A 12,786-nucleotide genomic window follows, 5' to 3' on the forward strand; every position below is an offset into this window, starting at 1 on the left:
TACTCCTCTCTCCCCTGCACAAGTTCCAGTACCTATCAGTGGCTTTCACAAGCTAAGTCTATTCAATTATGCTGCAAAAAACCCCCAAACTCTACTTCTCTGCTTATTTAGGCCCACTGAAGGATTTTATATGCTCTAAAGCTAAGAACAAAGCCAAGGAAAATGGAAGGGAAATTAGGACTTCTCAGTAACAGTGACAACCACCTGTTGGATCAGTTCAGCTGAAACACACCCTGTGCTCCCAAACAGGATGCCTCTAAACAAGTGCCTTCTCTCCCCAGAGAACCAGGCTTTACTAGGATGTGAAAGGGGGACAATTCAAAAAGACTTCAGACACTTTTTGATACAATATATTTGTTAAGTTTGTGGTCGGGGAACAAGGAACATACAATTACATCAACTCAAGTCCTGTTAGAAAGAACAGCACTGGAAATATTACATAATTACATTATTGCTAAACCTTACTGCTTAACTTTACACATGATATTGAGCTCACCCTGTTTCTAACACACCATGTAATGAAGTGATGACTAGAATTGGCCAAATAGTTTAGTTTTTTGTAAATTTTTTATACACAGAGATTCTTCCATGAAAATGTTCACATTAATTAAATATTCGTTTAAAAAGTGGTATCTCTTGCACATATTGTTAGATCCTACTGGAAGCACTAACACTCAATTAAGCTTTGAAGTTATTAATGAAAAGAACAAATATGTACAGAAATACTGAATACAACATTTTTCAGAACATGCACTGGTTCAGCTTTCAAAAAATTTTGACCAGTGGTCAGGCTGACAAATTATTTAAATTACACAGTATTAAAATATTCTTAGTTATCAGCTTCACAGATCATTCTTTTTGTCTTGTTTATCTTCATGATCACCCGTCTGCTCTTGTTGGTTACTGTTATCTTCAACAAGACTTTTAAGACGCGACAAATGGTGTAAAGCCCTAGATTAGGAAAAATGAAGACTTTAACAACAGTGTATATATTACTGTTTTCATTTAACAGAAAATGATGTTGATTTCTTACAAACAGCTTAACAGTTTGAATGGTATTATATACAGTTTACATCTCTACATCTAACTGTTCCACTTATTCTGTTTCAGAGATTATAAAATACACTAAGATTTTTTTAAAAAGATAAAACACTTTTTGGAACTGAAATTTTAAATGTGTCTTTTCAAATACAGGTGCTCACAAACACAGTTTCTATTAAATTATTACGGAATGGGTATTTAACAGAGGATGTTAAACACTGCAAAACATTGTTATAAAATAGCAATAGTGAAAGTTACTGTATCTTTTTAAACTAAAAAATCTTTTAATTTTACATTACAGTATAAAACTGTACTGCAACACTGAGTTTTGTTGAAACAAGCGCTCTACATAAAACCCTGTTTTCCATTCTGCCTTTTCTCAAACTTATTTCTTTAGTCACTTATAACTGTTCAGTAGGATTTCATTAATGAAATCTGTTTTCTAGCAATTATTTTCCCCACTGTAGTGAAAAAGAGAAAATATTTTGTCCCATATTACAAACTTCTCCAAGTGTGATTATTTTAAAGTCCATCTATATGTAGCAATAATTAATCTATTGATATAGATGAAATACAACTGCTTATTTACAGAGTACATCTCTGCAACTATTCAATAGATATTTCTCTGCTCCATGAACTGCCATGTTTTTAATTATTCATTAATGGCTTATTCTTAAAGTTTTCAGATCACATGACAAAACTTCAGCTAATTTATCATTCCTTTTCTGCACTTTCTGAAAACAGAGAAAAGTCAGAAAAATCAATGGTCACTTACTTCTGAATAGAATTAGTAAGGGGGATTATCTCACTGTCACACAGTTTTAATTCAGCCTCTGCTTTTTCAGAAAGCTTAAAAAAAAACATTGTTAGCTGAGGGAAGGAAAAGTAACTGAATATGACATAAAACATGGAATCTTTATAGCACAATGCATTGGAAAGTATTGCCAAAAACTTTATAGCATCATAAAGTAATTCAGGTTGGGAGGGACCTCAGGAGGTGGGCTCCTGCTGAAAGCAGACGCAGTTATGAGGTTACAGCAGGTTGCTCAGGGCTTTATCCAGTCAAATCTTGAAAACCTCCAAGGACAGAGACTACACAACCTCTCTTGAACAACTTGTTCCAGTGCTCGGCTGTCTTCAAGGTTAAAAAGTTTCTCCCAATGTCCAGTGTGAACCTCCTGTTTCAATTTATGCCTGTTTCTCATCCTTCCACCATGCACCACTATGAAAATCATAGAATCACAGAATCATTGAGGTTGGAAAAGACCTTTAAGATCATCGAGTCCAACCGTTGACCCAACACCACCATGCCCACTAAACCATGTCCCTAAACGCCTCATCTACTCGTCTTTTAAATACTTCCAGGGATGGGGACTCCGCCACTTCCCTGGGCAGCCTGTTCCAATGTTTAACTACTCTTTCAGTAAAGACATTTTTCCTCACGTCCAATCTAAACCTCCCCTGGCGCAACTTGAGGCCGTTTCCTCTCGTCCTATCGCTTGTTACTTGGGAGAAGAGACCGACCCCCACCTCGCTACAACCTCCTTTCAGGGGGTTGTAGAGAGCGATGAGGTCTCCCCTCAGCCTCCTTTTCTCCAGGCTAAACAACCCCAGTTCCCTCAGCCACTCCTCAGCAGACTTGTTCTCCAGACCCCTCACCAGCCTCGTTGCCCTTCTCTGGACACGCTCCAGCACCTCGACGTCCTTCTTGTAGTGAGGGGCCCAAAACTGAACACAGTATTCGAGGTGCGGCCTCACCAGGGCCGAGTACAGGGGCACGATCACTTCCCTACTCCTGCTGGCCACACTATTTCCGATACAGACCCTGGCTCCATCTTCTTAATTCCCTCCTCACAGGTGCAGGAAGACTTCTATTAGGTCCCCCAAAACTACTCCTCCAGCCTGAACAAGCCCAGTTCTCTCAGATCCCCCCCATAAACAAGTGCTGTAGCCTCCAACCGCCTAGGTGCCCCTCCACCAGCTTATTGATGTCTCTCCTGAAGCGAGGGGCCTAAACCTGGATGCAGTATTACAGATGTGGTCTAATAAGTGCTGGGGGATACAGAGGGGCAATCATTTCTCTTGATCCATTGACTGTGCTCCTGTCCATATAGCGCAGGCCCTGCTGTTCCTCCTTTGCTGCCAGGGCACACAGACGGCTCATGTTCAGCTTGTACCTACCAAGACCACTTGGGCATTTTCAACAGAGCAGCTCCCTAGCCAGGCAGTCCCCAGCCTGTAGTGCTGCGAGGGTTTCTTCCTTCCAAGGTGCAAGGCTTTGCATATACCCCTGCTGAATTTGATGAGGTTCCTGTCGGCCCATTCCCCCAGCCTGCCTGATCCAGATATATATGGAGCACTGCATTCACTACTGAGCATAGGACATAGGGTTTAAGAACTGTATGCAAGCAACGTTATTATCTCTTTTTACCTTTTTCATAAAGTCTATTAAGTCATTTTGAAACAAAAGTGCCACAAAATACCAACTCACTGATGCCAAAGGAGGCAAGGATAGAGCATTTGAGAACGTTTGGCTTTTTAAAAATTTGGTACATGCCCCCAAAAGCCTAGAATTAATGGGGATATTATCAGAAGACAACTTTTCCAGAACACAGCTATTGCTAGAGCAGCAGAGGAGAGCACCATCGGCTCTCTTCGGGCAGGATTGCCTGGAATGTCGCCATCTCCTGGCTTACAAGTACTGCTTTCTGCAGCACTGCTGAGGCCACTGTCGAGTTACTGACCGGCCACACAGTGACCCTGCAAACAGGAGAGACTGCAGCGTAATGTAGCACAGGGCCTCCAATTTGCAACAGCAGCAACAAGACACAGGGGATTTTAGGGCACAGCAGTCTTGAGCATATGCTCCTGATGCAAACTGGATTGAATCTGCTGGCAGTGCTCTAAGATGACAGGAAACCAAGTCTATAAAAGGACTAAATTTTTCTCAGAAGTGTACGCAGCACATCGATTTTGACAAGATACAACATAAGGAAACTAGCTACTCACTTTTTCAAACTCTTCCTTTTGCTCAGCAGTTTCATTCTGGCTTAAACTTCCCTGAATTGCTTGAAGTTTAAACAACGTTAGCTTCAAAGCCTCAAGGGGCCTGTGATGATAACCGCCGGAAAAAGTAGTTCCCTAAACCAAAACCCAAAGAATTTGTTGATCTCGCAGTGTACTGCAGTGCACATAAAACAAAACAAAATAAAACAAACAACTTTTGAAGTTTCCCTGAAACAAGTTAAAGGCTAATTTCTATGAGTGTTTCCCTCTACCTGTTCTTTAAAGGTCTATTTATAGTATGATGCTACACTGGTTCATCTTAATTTATGCCACTGTACAGTCAGTGAAATCACTGTAAATACATACATCATTAGGAAGACATGAAGCAACACAGAAAGGCCTCAGCCCTGGCTTGTGTAAAATAATTCAAGAACATTAAGACTGTCAGTCCTTGTAATGTTACAACAGCAGTGCTGCAACATGTTTCAACATTTCATAACTGACAGAGCAAGTAAGCTTCCTTAATGATAAACAGATTCATTCATATAATTAGCACCTATATGATATCTGCTCATTCTATAATCAAAAAAGCAAATTAACTCAAGGTGACAAAAATTTGTGGATAATTTAGAAATTCTTATGTCTAGAAATGTCTGATGATCTAGCAGAACCAAGAGAACGGAAACCATGAAGGAAGAAATACAGCGAAGCACCATTCATCAGAGTAATTTGAATTACTCATGCACATCATTAGGTTTGTGTCAATTAACTCCTTAAGGAAACAGAAGTATGTGTCACAGTGGAAAAACTTAAAGGGTAATGCTCTGTTTACTACAAGATGGGAAAACAGAACCTTAGAGCAGTTAAGATTCAAGGACAATAGGGCAGAAAGCAAAGGAAACATACCAGTACGTAAATTAATAGTATGCCTTTCAACTAGAATATTGGGCTCAGTGCTCATCTCCCTAGCTGAGAAAAGGATAAAGTGTTCATATAATCCAGATGAAAGACTGAAAAACATTAAAGACTGCCAAGAAGGTGATTAATATGTAAAAATGGGAATAAAATAATGAATAATCAAAAGCGTAAATTCAATCCATGATCCAATTCCAGTGCAACAGCATAAATAAGAAATACGTTACTTAACTTACCTCTTGAACTTGACTCATATCCAACAGTACATCAGCCAGGCTATGAAATTAGTAGTATTTAATACATCAATAACAAAAAAATTTCTTCCTTTACTCGAGGCAGGAAAATTATTATTTAAACAAAACATGGACTGTAAAAGTCAAACTATTACTAAGCAAAGCATTTTATAGTTAGATGCTTTCTTAATCATAATTGTGACCAAGGGTTAGATTATAGGATTTAATAACTCTATGCTCAAATATGGCTAAACTACTGCAGTTAGACTTTCTACTTTATATATTATAGAAGAAAAACCAATTTACAGGTATTCCCCCTTCTAATATTTACCAGCCTTACACATTTTGGGCATTCTCAGAAAAAAATACTCAATTTTACTGACCTTATTTTTGTCATTTAAACAGTCTTCCAAGAACTTATGTATAATATCTGCCTTGGGGAACGGTAGCACATTCTCCGTGTCCTCACAGCACACAGGCACTGGTGGTTTGCTAAACCAACATTAAACATGCAGTGGAGAATAACAACAGGTTTGTAAACTAAAGAATTGTTTTAGGATATAGTCATTATGATGAAACCAGATATATTGCATCAGTGCAACACCAAGGGGGCACCGAGTAGTCCTGTCAGCACTTTGGTGTATGTGTGAGAAACAACTATTTTTTCCAGTTTTGCCAGTATAGTCAAAACAGGGGTAGCCACAAAAATCAACTAAACAAAGGACTTCTTAGCTATAGTTTATTACACATGGGTGTTTTTCTTACACTTGGTACTCCTCCATTAATATTCAACATCTAAAGAAAAACAGTTACACTCTGCTTACTGACCTCTAATTCTTCTACAGTCTCTAAGGTATTTTAATTTAAAGCTAGCAGTCTCATAGAAACAGACATTAATGAAGCCTGATTTCCAGTGATGTTCTCCTATGTGGGCATTCTGGTGGCTAGCAGGAGACTAGATTATTAGCCCCTCTCCCAACAGGAGCATGAATAGTACCATTTCTATTGTCATGTGCAGGAATGCTGCAGTTTGAGACTTTTACTCACCTGTTAAAGATTGCTAAAACTAACCAATAGTTCAAAATCTTCTAGGGTAAAGGGAAACTGACAGACAACGCCCAGAACCATTTACACCTAGCTGCTTCTTAAAAACTGCAAGAAACTACAGGAAATTCTAGTATTGATTTTTATTATTATTTGATCCTGTGAAATAACCTTTCAGCTCCTGAACAACTGAAATTTCACTTCCGAGACCGCTCCAAAACTTCCCAAGACCACACTGCTTTTTTTTTTTAAAAATGGACTTCCCACTAGTAACCTGTTTTTCATAAGCTATTAAATCTCTCAAATTAAGTTCCATTAAATAATTTTTCTCCTGAAATACATATCTTTGTATATCAATTATATATATAAGAAATATTATTAAAAGGCAACAATAAGTAATATTGATAGCGCTCTTTGCTATCTTTGATGAAAAAGGGAAAGCAGTGCACCAACAACCTGACCTCGAATTATCAAACATTTAGCACTACGCAAGAAATCTAACAGTAAATCCTTTCTTTATGTACATGCCACATCACCATTACTTATAATCTATATACAAGAGCAATTAAGTACATTATCCATTTTCATCAACAAATTACTCCAAAAATATGTTTACTTACAAAGCACCTGGAGCATTTTCCCATGATCTTTCTGCTCCTAGTATATCTGTTGTAGAAGGACTGCCATCATTTTCCAGAGTATTTGACAAGTCTTCAGTTGAACTCTCCAGACCTTTGTCAGCCTTCAAGGTAAGTAGCTCAAGCTGGTCTTCTAAAACACAAGGACACAATGTATCCAACCCTCTTCAAGGCATTATTTCCACATTACTTTTAATTTTATGTAATACTCAAAGAAAATTACTACAGACGAATTAGCACTGGAAATATTTTACAGAGAGTACAGGCCCAATACAACTCCTTTGGTTATCGTGGTATGGCAGTACGGCACGTAAATCATCAGTACCAAGTGGGATCTGCAAGGTTCTAGCCAGGAGAGTATTTAAAGTAGTCAAGCATTTCTTTTCCTAACTTATGTAAAACAAGTATCATATGCAGCATTCAAGATTATTTAATATTTTTAATCTGCTTTTATGTTATAGAAAATATAATTAATATTAATTCACAATACAATGTTAAATATTACTTATTAATACTGTAAGTTTTTAGGTTAATTTTCTTATTATTTTGTACAGGTTTTTCTAACAGCTGCTTTTACACACACCTGGGAGAGAAATCATGCAAACATACATGCAAGTCACATATACAATCACATACAGGACTCACATTTAAAAATAGGTTGAGATAAGCACTCAAAATGACAGACACATTCTCATATTTTTTTTTTTTATACCTAGCCTGTTCATGATTGGTAAAGTTTTGTGTGTAAAAAAAGATATAACCCTCTATTTAAAGTTCATCATGCACACACATTAGAAAGATATTTGCAGACATTGCATATCTGGCATTTTGTCACTTTGAATTCACAACATAAACCACATTTTAACTTAGTTTTTATAAATAACCTCTTGGAAAGAGGGAGAGATCAATATTTATGCTTTGCAAAACAAAAAAAATATTTTTCTTTTTAAATGAATAAACTTAGATGGAAGTGAAGGTAATTAACACTTCGCAATGTTAATCTGTCATATCAAAGCAAATCTTGCTGATATTTCATAATAAAAAGATGGTGCTTCACCATGGGAGGACCTCCCTGCTTCTGAAGAGCGATGGCCTGCTGCAAAGAGTAGCTACATGAGAGATTCCCAAGGAAAGTCTCTACATAAACTGAAGGCACTGGATAACCTAAGTATATGGGTTACAAATATCTCCTGCTGACTGTGTAAAGTAGAGAAAGAGACTGTACGATAAATGGTATTTCTTACCAATTTGATGGGTTCATTTACACTGTGTTTAGGAATCTCTCTCCTCCAAGATTACACTTCCTGAAGTTTAATTTAATGCTTGAAATTCTATTAAGGTATTCATGGAATTACTGTCATTGCAGTAAAGTACTAAATATGCCACTGTTATAAATACTTTGCTGTAAAAGTAATGCTTAAATATTGATTTATATATGAAAACTTACAGTATAAAAGCTGTTTAACTTAGTCAACTACTAGTAAGTGCTTTGAGTCATTTGTCAAAGATGGACATGACTAGATCTACTATACAGTGCAGTCAGACTAACATGGCTAGAGAATGTTGGTTTAAGAAAAGTACATCTTTATACACATACCCTCAAAATTAAAAAAACAAGTTATATGAAATATGGTTACCTCTGAATGGCTTTTTGGTGTGTCTTGAAAACGAGTTATCAAATTGGAAGCATGCATCTGGATTATCATAGTTGTAACGTTCTTCTACTTTGTTATCATCTCTCAGATCCAGGCAACTGTTTTGTTCAAAAAAATTAGAACTGTCTTTATTGACAGAGTGTCTTTTTGTCAGGATCTCAGAAGTTTGTGAAGAGGAAGCTTTGCCTTGTATATTAAAATTTTGACCATCATTTTCTTTAGTTGAATCAGAAAAAAGGTTGTAACTCTTAAGCCAGACTGGGTAGTGAAAATTGGGAATACTACTTATCCCTGATACACTTAAGTCAGACTTCTGACTGGTAAGCCACCTCGGATAATTCTTAAAAGGAAAAGTGTTAGAGGTCTCTTCACAAGAGAAGGGTCTTGAACTTCCTTTAGAGGAGACAGAATCACACCTATCAGGTGTATACACATTGTGTTTCTTTTTGCTGAAGTCTTTGTGTGGATTCCGGTGAGCAACAGCTTTGCCATTCTCCTGGAGACTACTGAAGCCGCTTTCAGTATCGAGTGATGAGGTTTGGTAAGGGCAGAAAGATGTTTTAAGTGACCGCCTGTTCAACTCACTACTTTGATGCCTTGATTTAAAAGGAGTATGCTGGACAAAGGGCAGCGATCCATCTGCTGGAAATGCTAACAGGTCATCCGTCGCGAGACTAATCAAGTCTGGGTCACACTCAGTCTGCCTTCTACAGGGTGAAGCAAGAGAACCCAGTCCTACGTGCTGATTAAAATCATCCGATGCTGAAAAACAAAGATATTTTACATGAATTGCTAAACTTCAAGCATACCAAAATGATATATTTGTAAGATCTAACATGAAGTAATAATTTAAAGCTGAAATATATTCTTTACCAGGGGATACTGAATTACAGTTCTTGCAAGAATGGTTCCGTTTCTAATTAGAATCTTGATAAAAACCTTACCAGTCAAAAGTTACCCCTCCTTGCCTAGTACACAACATTAAAGAAAATACTCAAAGCTGTGAAGTTTTTATTTAAGAGGAACAAGATTTCAACATTCTACAGTCCATTTTTAGTTGCACATTCAGAATTGTGTATTTTGCAGATACATCCTTAGTATTTCAGTCCTAGTAGTGACACTTCCCCCACACAGTAGTGTTAGGGATAACTTTCCCCATATTGAAGTTAGAGCACATTTACTAGAGAAAAAGATAGCTAAAAGCAATAGCTTGCAAGGCAAGTAGCCAGATTAACGGGCCTGTAGACCCATTTTGTGATTCTACAGAAACTTATTTGCTGTATAAGATTTGACTTGGCAGTTTTTCAGGGAAGAATTATAGCATTAAATCTTTTTTTTTTTTTTACTGAAACTATAAAGCACTTTGATTCACAAAAATAGGTTTTCCTCAGCTAGTACCTGGAAGTTATTTTTTCCTCACTTTCACTGTAATATCAGTAAGTGAAATCTGTATATTACAGACTATTATACAAAACATACATGCAGACTAGCTAATATGCGAATGGAGCTAATGAGACTTCTGCAAAGAACAGCAACAGAGAAATTTCAGGGTAAAATATGAGCAGATGACATCTTTCAGAGAACAGTTTCTCATTTTTAGTGATAATCAGAATGCTTATTTTTGTTTGAGAGGTCAGTTAAACTTAAGTAGAAGATGGTTTGTATTAGAAAAATATAAACCAGAAGCTAGACACATCTAAAAACCAGCTGTCTTGATAAGAGAAAGAAAGGAAAGGTGTGAAGCTAGCAGAAGGTTATAGGCTACAGTGAAGAAAAAACACCCTGAATAATACAATATGCTACCACAACTGTCCGTGCCAATGCCACCCAGGCAAGCATCCTTTTTCAGGTACAAAGTTTGTCTGTACTTAGGACTTTGTTATTTTAGATGTAACAGACAAAGCATTTGCAGTATAAAATAGCTCAAGCACAGTTATCTACTCTAGATCTTCTCATAAGAGTTCATATAATCAATTAAGTATTTATCTAGTCAAGCTAGCTAATAATGACAAAAGCCAGTTCAAACCCATACACATTACCCTGTTGGGTTAGACTTCAGACCCAAAAGTACATTCCGTAAGTATCAATGGATAAAGGGCAAATTTTGTTCTAAGAAAAAGCAGTGTTTAAGGGAACTCCTTCAATTAATTGGACTCTGATGTTACTTTGGAAAAGAAACTGAGATTTTTTTCAAGACTCGGTTTAAGCAATGATTTACATCATCTTTAGCATATATTCACATATAGAAAATACAATTTCTATTCCATACTCTGGAATTTATTGTTGTACCTATAAACGTGGTAATGAATTCTCACCAATCCACCAAGGATTTGTGAAAAAGCATTACAGAGAATGACAAATATTGCCAGCCATGACCAAGCATCATTTACTACACCATAAAAGACTTGCAAGCAGTTGTGCATGGAATATTCCTTCAACAAAACACACCTGGTGTGAGACAAGGAGTTGCAATACCATTGGCAATGAATAAAAAAAAAAGAACAACAAACACCAAAACTTATTAAAAGCCGTATTTGCAGAAGACATACCATGTTTTTTTCTGGCATGATGCTTTACAAACTGAACTCGTTTAGGAGTGCTTTGACATATGCAGATTTTTCCAGTGCTTATTTCTGAAGATGTGAGACTTCGATCAAAATCTTCAATATAAGCCTCCAGAGCCTCAGATGCAGAGCTGTAAAGCTTGTCCTTGTACTGAATCAAACTGTCTGAGTATGGATTATTGCTATCAATGCTATAGCTTGTTAAAAGAGAAGATATTGTTGACTCAGGAGAGCAGATACTGCTTTCTTTTTTTGAGCTTGTCATAGTTTTTATCCAGGTTTCTATTAGAATCTTCACTCATCTTTTTAATCAATCTAAGTGGAAAAAGAAACAAAACCGCAAGTGATCATCTGCACTGAAATGTCTTCTCATAAATGTATCTAGGATTTTTTACTTTTGTTATGTAATTTTATTATTTTCCTAAAAGTTACTATTTAGCTATTCAACTCACTGCTTTTCAAATAAGTTTGTCATATAGGTGCACCACCCCTAGAAAACTAAAAGGCAGGAAATAAAGGCTCTGGAAAAAAAGATAACAATAAGGAAAGTTTCTTGTATATTAAAACTTTAGTAATGGAAAAAAAAAAAAACAACAGAAGAGCATGAAAACCTGGCTCCTTGCTAATTCTAGAGGAACTTCAGTACCCTGCTTTTGCAACAACAGAATTTCAGATAAGAATTGTTGACATTTGTCACCAAACATACAATTCAGCAAAGACACACAAAAGTATCGTAACTTTTGATTTCAGAACCAGTACAAGACTACCATTCATGACCAAAAAACAGAAGTAGCTTAGATAGCACGAAAAACTAAACAACTCAATGTAACAAGAGTAGGAAGCCATTACCCTTGCAGATATTTTTATATAACCAAAATCGGTACACACAGCAAAAGAATTTTACGAGCCATATGGGAGCACTTAGAATCATCCTATCTACGCAATTTAGTCAACCCAATCCAAGCCGCCTTTGTAACCCCACAAACTGTAAGTTGAAGAATTGGAAGCACACGCTTGTTCCAAATGCTGTAATCAGGATGGTCAAGGTCCCTGAAAGAAACCTAACAGTTTATTTCATCCCTGTAGGTAAAAGACCATCTGAAAAATCTGTTAAGGTGTTAAGGAAACTGGTGCTGCAACAAGGAACGATTAATAACTTTGTTATATCCAATACCACACGCGTACAGGGATCATCATGCAATAGCAGCATAAGGATTTATATGAAAACGGCACAGTGGGGACCAGCTCTTCCAAGGCCGAAGCGGTTTTCCCCAGAAAGCTGAGGAGCCGGCCCAGGCACCGGCCCGAGGGCACCGCGACCGGCAACAGAGACCTCCCGGGACCCCAGCCACACACAGCACCCCCGAAAGAGGCAGGGCAGGCCCGCACGGGAAGACCCGGCCATGGCGGGCACCCCCGACCCCCCTTCCCTCGCAAGAAGCAGCCAGCGCGGGGAAAAGAAGCGCCTAAAGCAGCACAGCCCCCCCGCAACGCCACGAGGGTGCGCCACCCTAGCTCCTGCCTGCCCGCCCATCCCTCCCCAGCCCTGCCCGGGAGCCCCGGGCGTCCCCACCCCACAGCGGCCGCTCCTCCAGGCTTTGCCGCGCAGCGGCTTTGAAGGGACCGCACCCCTTTCCAAAATGGCGGCGCGCAGGCGCAGGGGCGGCCGCGCGGCCCTGCGGGAGCTGTA

The 12,786-nt window shown here is 38.1% G+C and overlaps 1 protein-coding gene across 2 annotated transcripts; it reads right to left on the bottom strand.

The window, feature by feature from the left end:
* Nucleotides 1-301: 301 nt before the first annotated feature.
* LOC143173018 (lung adenoma susceptibility protein 2-like) lies at nt 302-12,725 on the bottom strand. 2 transcript variants are annotated; one of them, XM_076362966.1, is made up of 8 exons: nt 12,670-12,725; nt 11,082-11,411; nt 8,515-9,294; nt 6,860-7,010; nt 5,579-5,687; nt 4,051-4,182; nt 1,817-1,890; nt 302-951 (listed from the first exon to the last, which is right to left on the bottom strand). In XM_076362966.1, the coding sequence occupies exons 2-8, from the start codon at nt 11,359-11,361 to the stop codon at nt 843-845; spliced, it is 1,635 nt and encodes a 544-aa protein (XP_076219081.1). In that variant the 5' UTR covers nt 11,362-11,411; nt 12,670-12,725; the 3' UTR covers nt 302-842. The 2 variants fall into 2 exon arrangements, with proteins under 2 accessions (XP_076219081.1, XP_076219082.1); XM_076362967.1 differs by lacking the exon at nt 1,817-1,890 and having other exon boundaries at nt 860-951.
* Between the last annotated feature and the right edge of the window lie 61 nt (nt 12,726-12,786).

This window comes from Aptenodytes patagonicus, chromosome Z (genome assembly GCF_965638725.1).
Source record: "Aptenodytes patagonicus chromosome Z, bAptPat1.pri.cur, whole genome shotgun sequence".
Taxonomy (NCBI): domain Eukaryota; kingdom Metazoa; phylum Chordata; class Aves; order Sphenisciformes; family Spheniscidae; genus Aptenodytes; species Aptenodytes patagonicus.